This window comes from Bison bison, unplaced genomic scaffold, assembly GCF_000754665.1.
Source record: "Bison bison bison isolate TAMUID 2011002044 unplaced genomic scaffold, Bison_UMD1.0 scf7180017864298, whole genome shotgun sequence".
NCBI lineage: Eukaryota > Metazoa > Chordata > Mammalia > Artiodactyla > Bovidae > Bison > Bison bison.
Window position 1 is genome coordinate 4,591,985 of NW_011494870.1, and position 8,626 is coordinate 4,600,610.

The 8,626-nt window shown below is 45.5% G+C and overlaps 1 protein-coding gene across 1 annotated transcript; it reads left to right on the forward strand.

Moving 5' to 3' along the window:
* The first annotated feature begins 929 nt into the window (after positions 1 to 929).
* Positions 930 to 5,099, forward strand: LOC104996793 (spermatogenesis-associated protein 31D1-like). The gene has a single exon (XM_010851157.1). The coding sequence runs from the start codon at positions 930 to 932 to the stop codon at positions 5,097 to 5,099; it is 4,170 nt and encodes a 1,389-aa protein (XP_010849459.1).
* Positions 5,100 to 8,626: the final 3,527 nt, after the last annotated feature.

The following is an 8,626-nucleotide window of genomic DNA, read 5'->3' on the forward strand; positions in this document are numbered from 1 at the left end:
ATATTATTCCTGGATAATGAATATCTGAGTTTTCTAGAGAGGACTGAGAGAAATGAGCCCCAGCACTTCATTCTTTTCGTTTTCAGTGTCAGAGCAAAACCAGGAGGAGAAGGAAAGGTGTCACACTGAAAGGTAAGGCTCTGCCTGTTTCACTGGATCTCTCCAAGGGTGACTCTTCCTGCCTTTTCCATGAGATCCCAGGTCCGTGACCTCTGACGATGTCAGTGGCTAGATACCGTTTCTCTCAGAAACCAGAGGTATCTGGGAGGAGGCTCATGGGGAGGCAGTCCGAGTCTGAGACACTTCTTGGATTCCCTGTTTTTCTCATGGCTCGGCATGAAGCCATGATGGACCTGGGCAATGGGTGTTTCTCCACAGGTGGCCATGTGAGATGTCAAGAGTCAGAACGTCTGTGTCCTGACTTTGTATAAGTCCTCTGACTTCCTGGATAATCAGATTGCTCTCTGAGGCCACACTGATCTCTGTGTTTCACATGGTGGTTTTGAGCATCACAGGAGATATAAGGCATGTGAAAGTACTACAAGTGAAGCAACATACATATAAAGTAATTGACCATTTGATCTCATCTGCTAATTCTTGGGTCTTTCAGAGTCTAGAATCCTACGGGTTTCCCATAAGGGGACTCTTACATTATACCTATGCTTATACCTTCCTTACATGTAACCCACTCTCCTGGTTTCGCAGGTTGGAGATTTCACCAGATAGAAACAGAGGAAAAAGCGAAGCTGATTTCTATTCTGAAAAGGTGACTAGTCTTTCCCCTTCTTTCCTGATCCCTCCTTAGTATGTTCTCCGCAATTCCTGGGATTCAGTGCAACCTACTGTAGTCACGGGAGGGGGTAGCATAGGAATGAGTATGTGATGAAGGCCTTAAGGTGAGGGTTATTGAGCATGTTGTGAAGTCAGGGATGTGGAGCAATATAAAGTGGCAGCAGGCTCCAGCCTACCCCTGCCAGGCCAGCAGGTCGCCCTTTCCTTATTCTGGTCCTGGTTGCATCTTTGTACTTCCTGTCTCCTGCAGCCACCTGGGCCAGCATGATGATACCATCCGCTTTCGTCAGCTCTTATGTCCAGATCCCTTCTGTGAGGTGTGTAATAATGCAACTGCTGAAGTCAATTGGTTGCTGTTCCCGGAGACCCTGGAAGATTCTGCTTCCTCTATGTCCCCTTTGGCTTCCACAGCTCCTGTGGCCGATTCATCATTGACTCTGTCCCCTGCCTTCTCAGCAGTCTCTCCAGGAGATCTACTACCAGCCTCCCTGCCTGAGCCTTCCCCGTTGCCCCCCTCCATTCTTTCACCTAGCTCCATGACCCCCTTAGCTGACTTTTTGTCACCCTCACCACTGGGTCACACTCTGGCATTAGAGCCTTTTACTTCTTTGGATTCCGAATTCCCAGTAGATTATTCCTCACCCCAACCCCTTGCCTTTCCCCCTCTCCTACCACATGACATGCAGACAGCAGATCCTGTTCTCCCACCAGAGGCCACTTTGTCTCTGAATACCATCTTTTCCCTTGACCCCACCCTTTCCCATGATATCAACCGCTTATCAGATTTGTCCCAAGCAATGAAGCCCGCTGATTCTTTTGCACCACCAACTCTGTCTGTTTTACCACAGCCAGACTGCACTTTAACTGTCACTCAGTCTAAATCAATTGCCATCTTACTGACACCTGTTCCTGAGAATTTGCCTACCGAAAGCCCTGGCATGTTGTCCACTTACGTCCCAACACTCACAGGCATTGATCATTCAAGCCTGTCAATTTCAGACTTCTCCTGGTGGCAAGCTCATGCCAAAGACTTAATCCCTTCCACGTTGGCACAATGTGATTTCAATCAAGAGTTTCTCGCCCTCCACTCTTCAGAGGCCTCTTTTGGCAGAGACCCTGCAGCCAACCTCATAGAGCCTGGTAATCTCTCATGTCTCAGCCCTGATGTCCTGGCACTCCTGGAGAGACAAGTACAAAAGAGGAGCGATTTCCTGATGTGGAAAGAAAAGGAAAAGAAAAAAGATTCTTTTCCAGAACAATCGAGGCCAGACTATCAACTAAATTCCTCAGGGATAAAGTTAGAGTCAGTTGCTGATAAGCCTGTGCATCAACAACCCCCATATCCTAAGACCTTGGAGGACCAATTACAGCAAAAACCTACCCAGCTCTTCTGGGGTCTCCCATCTCTACACAGTGAGTCCTTGCCCTCTGCTGTTGATATCTCCAGTGACAATTCCTCAAACTTTATTTTCAATAGAAACTCAAATGCCTCTACAGGCCAAGAATCCCCAGGACTTCCCCATCTCCAACCTCTGTCCTTGCCTGAGATTCAGCCTGAATCCTTGCCTCAAACCCTGCCTCAGTCTCAGCCCCTACCTCTCACTCAGGTCCAGTCCCAAGCTGACCCAAAATCCCCACTCCTGGTCACACCACCTGGTCCTCTACCCCAGATTAGGATCTGTGGAGTGTATTTCCATAGACCTCAGAATGAATCAGAATCTCTCTCCTCATCTGAAATTCAACAGCTGGAATGGAACGTGTTGCAGAAACAACAGGAAAGTTTGTGGGGTTTACCTTCTGTGATCCAAAGATCTCAGGAAGACTTCTGTCCATTAGCTCCTAACACTTCTCACCACCAGCACCCTCAGGCCCATGTTTCAGTCTCCATTCTTCCTGGGGAGTTTGCTCTCAGTGATGAACTTCGGAAGAAACTAGAGCATCACCTTCGAAAGAGGCTCATTCAACACCGGTGGGGCCTGCCCCGGAGAATCAAAGAGTCTGTGTCACTGATGTTGCCTCCAACTGGTTTTTTAGAGGCATCTAAGTCAGAAAGCAGTGATGGAGTCTCACTGATCTCTGTGTTTAAGGGTCAGAGTAGCAAACATGTAAATGTTGAATTGATTCAACCCGGAAGCTTCCATGAGAGAAGCTCGGAAATGCTCCAGCCAGAGAAAGATGTGGGGAAAGATCAGGAACATAGCCAAGAGAATGGACAGGAAGATCACCTGTTGAAAGACCCAAACAGCTCTTCAGATAAGGATCTGGGGTATGACTCTGAGAAAAACATAAACAGTCAGATCGTGAGTCTCTCAGAGAAAAATTTAAGGGTGTCAGCAGAGAGTCTACAACTTGAAAATGTCCTAAAAGTACATTTGAGTAAGAAGTTTGAGGAAATAAATGAGGGTCGACTCCCTGGGACTGTGCATAGTTCATGGCATGCCATCAAGCAAACATTGATTCTTTCTGCGAAATCCCACACCAAAATAAAAGAGAGAAGTTTGACATCATCAGTGGGTGAGTCCTATTCCTTGAATACCTTCCAGGACCTGACTTTTGTTGATCCCAGTGCACAGCAGATGCTGGAAGCACATATTAAAAGGTTTCGTATGAGGATGTTGTGGGGCCTTCCTTCCAAGGTCCTTGAATCCATACAAATTTTTAAACTGAAAGATGCCTCATCCCAGTCCTTGTCCCATGCCAGTTTTTCCTCCTCAACCAATGCGATTTCTGAGGCAGACTCCAAATTTGGGAGCTCCAAGTCCTTTAGAAGAAGCTCTCAATCTTTCCATGGAGACAAAGTGGGAACACTCTGCATCACAGGGAGAGGAAGTCATAGACAGGCGCAACTAGCTGATAGATATCCCCGAAAGCTGCTTGCAAAGCAATCTGGAGCCAGATATGAGCCAAAGCATAAGAGTGTGAATTCCAGTGATAAAGGAAAAATGCAACAGGGCAAAAAGGTGGAGAAGTCAGAACCTGTTTCTATGCCCAAACTGTCTAGGGAGATATTCAAGGCTGAGGAGCTTGACACTCTTCAATTAAAAACGAATGACATGTTGACAACCAACAAGTCAGGGAGCTCCCAAATAAATAAAGTAGAAACTACTGTGACCACTGAAAGCCCCCCACCCAAACTACCAGTTCCCCTAGATCCTAAATGCTTATCCCTTAAAGAACAACTGTTTGATGAGTTAAAGTTTAGATTGGAGAAGAGGGAGCAGAGCCAAGCTCAAGGCCAACCCACGGACATGTCCCTTGCTTCAGATAACTTGACTTACAAGGCTTCACTGACTCCTGCCCAGGGCGTCTCAGGTGGGGACACAGGAGAGTCCCAGGTGCTGCATGTCCATGTGGAGGACAGAGGAATCACGATGGAACAGCAGCAGGAACCCTGGGTCCCTAAGCAGGGCTTCCAGAGGTGCCAGGATAAGAATTTCCCACCAACTGTGAAGAGAGTGAGCTCCCCAGGGTGCAGAGCAGAAGAGCTAGGTGGAGGGGATGCAGGGCTGGGGACATCCCAGCTTAGGAGGAAGAGTTTCCCTCCTCAGGAGACGGTACTAGAGGAGATGCTTGTGAGCAAGTCTTCCCAGACCCTTTCAAAGAAAGGACAGTCTCTTCCTGAAGGCCATATCAGAAAAAGAATGAAGCACTTTTTGCAGTGGCTTTATCCTGGGGAAAAATGCAAAAGGCAAGAAGATCCCCAGGAAAAGGGCAGCCCCATATCAAGCGTGCAGAGCAGAGGCCTAGTTAAAAGTAGAGCTGCTGCTACTGGATCAACAGAGGCTCAGAAAATCATGACAGACATCGGGAAGTTCCTAGAGGAGAAACTGGGGTATCGGCATGCATTAGATGTCACTAGCTCTCAAGAGGACCCTCCTTCCCCAGTGCACTTTGGGCAATCTCAACAAAAGGCTGGAGTACAGGTCCACACAGAGCCTGTCCGGGGACATCCTTTCAACTCCAAGGTTCCCTCTAAAGTGACAAATACCAAGTCCTGCCACCAAGAAGCTATCTTGGCTGGCCAGAGCTATCCTCCAAGTACAAGACAGATCAGAAACAAGAAAAGACAGCCCCAGAAAGCTGTGGCATTTAAGGACCAGCAATTGTATCAGAAACATCCCCCACCAGTGCCCCACAGGGAGCCTGTGCCCCACCCAAGCCCCACCCACAGGTGTCAAGCTGGCCAGGCCTGTCCAGCTGCGCCCACCACTGCTGAAGGCACTGTGTTCAGAGATCTGTCTCTACTGTTTAGACAGAAAACACTTCTCCAGAATTTCCAAGGAGGAAAACTTCCCATCCAAAAATAATTCCTTCCTTGTGGAGAATGTTGATCCTTCCCAATAAATGTTTCTCTAATAGTAAGATGTCTTTTCTGTGTACTGTGTTGAGGCATGGGTTTGGTAACTCAGGGATTATATTTAAGGGAAGAATATAGTTTTGCTCTTACTTACTGCTTCCTTTGGCTTTGGTGCAAAGGTGACCAGCCCTCTGGAGTTCTTGTTGAGAAACAGATACCATGTGCCCCCCACTCCCACCCTCTGCAAAAGACCATTTCCTCCTTGATGACGTTTGAGGAGATGGGCTTTGTCTCCTGCCCCTCTTAGCTTAGCCTTAAAGAAAATGTATAGTAGACCACACACCTCCCTCACTGAATGTTTTACATCCTTTAGAGAAGTAGGAAAAAGACAGGTCTTCTCTATCTGAAGAGGCTTAAGGATGGGTTTACTTTCTGAAAATAATCCTGAAGAAGAAATAAATCTTAATCATTATTGAGAACTCAGTGACCAGAGGCTCCTACCTGGAGCTGAATCCCTTGAATGGCAGTGTGTGGGTGTGGATGTTACTGTACTGGATGCTGGGCTGGTTGCCAAAATGTCCAGGAACAGCATAAAACCTGCTTAAGAATCTGTTTCACGTGGGTCATGTTAATGTCATGTGCTGGTCAGGAAAGCATACTTTAAACTTGACATTGAGGTTTCCCTATGAGAAAGACACTTTGGGGAAGTAGTTCCCTTCCTTGGGTATTTTTTTCAGGCTGCTCAATTGGTGAATTTTTTTTACAGAGCAAAATCACCACTCAGCTGTCAGTGGTAGGAATGTTGACTAGGCAGTCACCTATCTTCCAGGGTAAAATACAGCTGAGAGTAAGGAAAAGATGTCTTAAAGTGAGATATCTTAAAGAATATACTTGCTGGTGGAACAAAGGTTAATGCCTCATTATTTCCATACTGTGACCCTGTCCTGCTCCCCTACTCCTCAATCTGATCCAAGCACCACATGCTTGAGGCTGACCAGAGAACAGCACAGCACACTGATGCTTTGTATCAGAAAGGCATGAGGGCATCTTAGAGTACTGAAACAGCATCTCCAATGATGTCATCAAGATGGCATCCCCCTCTTTGGGGAAGGTGATGAAGGTGATCGTGGTGCTTTCCTTCCATCTTGCCATTGTTTGATGGCAATATACAAGATACTGCCCTTAGTGTGTATAGTTCACCAATCAGGATTAAGGTGCCACCTTTGATAATAATAGTCTTGGTGGAGCCCTGGTAGACCTCCCCCAGAATACCTGCAGCTCATGAACCAGAGGTGAGTCCTAGAACTATGCTCTGGGGTTATAGATATTTGGGGTTCACCATGGACCTTTTTTTGGCCAAGGCTGCACACACACCCACCCTTACAAGGACGTCTAGAGAGGGAGGACAATTTCACTTGTGCAGACTGGGACTCAAAAATCTGCTGAGTAGCCTAGTGAGCACTTAAGATAGTTTTTCCAGAAAGACTTGTGGATGCTGGGTGTTAAAACAAAAAACTAAACTAAAATAAATGTCCACTACAGCCTTCTCTCAGTACTTTTATCTTATCCAGAGTTATGACGTTGATCCTACAATATCTGAAGCTTATGGTCACAGAAAGAAGGCAGATTCTGTGGAGGCCCTGGGAGAGGGACAAAAGGTGGGATGGGGCCTGAGGTGGGGAACATGAAAAGGTGAGAAGCAGTGGAGGGCACTGACCTCCATGTAGATACACCTGTCAATAACCCAGCTTCCCTGTTCCTATAATATCTCATTTCTATTTCCATCCCAGTGCAGTCACTGCACACTGTAGAGCTTATTTCTAGAAACACTTCTGCCATCTGGAATAACAGTCTGACATGCCACCCTTTGGCCTCATCCCCCTTATCTTTCCAGCTTATAAACCACTGGCTAATTTTTCAGCATCAGGTCATTTTCCCACTTACTCTTCATCTGTCCATCAAGCTCTTGCGTCTTTTTCTTCTTCTCCAAGGTAGGTTTGATGGTCTATCATGTAAGCAACATTTAAAAAGCTCTACTACAAACAGGCCCCATCCAATCACCTTTAATCCTTCCTGCCTGGCAAAATTAACTCTCTCTGCTTTTTTCAGATTCCTATAAGTAGCAGATCACTATTGGATTAAATCTCACAATCAGGTCTACTGATGCCATGATAAATTCAGCCCTAACACTACTTGGAAATAATGCATTCATTCCTCAAACTCTTATATCATGCTTACTATCATGTGAACAAAACAAATGGAGCTTAGCTGTTTCCTAAGTCCATTTTCTCTCCAACGCTACTCAAATCTATTTCAAATCTCCTTTACTTTTTTCAAATCTCCACTTGTTCAGCAGTTGTGCCAAACCACATTCACAGAGGAACTAGTAGCCATGAGATGGGAACTTTTCATCAAAAACCCCAATAAAAACAAACCCCCAAACCCACTCTCTAATTTCTACTTTCCTTCTTCTTTCCTGTTACATGGAAATAAGTTTTTCTCCCCCACCCTCAAAGGAATTACATCTCCTGAGATTTTCTTATTGAGACAGCTAAACTCTAGTCTTGATGGACTTACTCAACCCAGCCAGGAATCCTTTTGTTCCCTCCTTTTCCTTATGAGTTACTCAACATCTTTTATTATTTTCAAAGCTTTTTATATAAAAATGTTTAAATGTGCACAAAAGCAGAATACTGTAACATCCCATATATCCCTCACCCAACTTTCATAATTATCATTGGCATGTGTGATATGTCCCACCTTTTACACTATGATTAAAGTGTAAAAGCCCATTTAAACCTCTTCTTATCCACCTCTTAGATATATGCTATATGCCCAATTAAAGCTCTCATAATTCTTTGATCTTTATCACCTGTGGTAACTCTTATTCACAACAGATGTACACAGCACTGGTTACAAAAAGGCATTGTGCTTTATAGGCTCTGGCAATCAGTTCTGCTCTGCCTTTTAGTCAATGCCGAGGAGTCATTTGAGTGGATCCCTCCTTCAACCCCATTCAAGGAGCAATCTTATAGACCAAATTGAGCACACAGTATTGCTGTCCCCTAATCACACAGTAACTATAACATGCAAAAAGTACAGAAGTATTAAACTGTGCATATTGATAAAGATTTGACATTGCTATCAGTTCGGTTCAGTTGCTCAGTTGTGTCCAACTATTTGCGACCCCATGGACTATAGCACTCCAGGCTTCCCTGTCCATCACCAACTCCCAGAGCTTGCTTAAACTCATGTCCATTGAGTCCTTGATGCCATCCAACCACCTCATCCTTTGTCGTACCCTTCTCCTCCTGCCCTCAATCTTTCCCAGCAACAGGGTCTTTTCCAATGAGTCAATTCTTAGCATCAGGTGGCCAAAGTATTGGAGTTTCAGCTTCAACATCAGTCCTTCCAAGAATATTTGGGACCAATTTCCTTCAGGATTGACTGGTTTGATCCCTTGTGATTCAAGAGACTCTCGAGTCTTCCCCAACACCACAGTTCAAAAACATCAATTCTTTGGCACTCAGCTTTCTA

What these genes read in the sequence shown, in the direction of transcription:
- LOC104996793 (XM_010851157.1), top strand. Translation starts at nt 930, where the DNA reads ATGTGGAGCAATATAAAGTGGCAGCAGGCTCCAGCCTACCCCTGCCAG.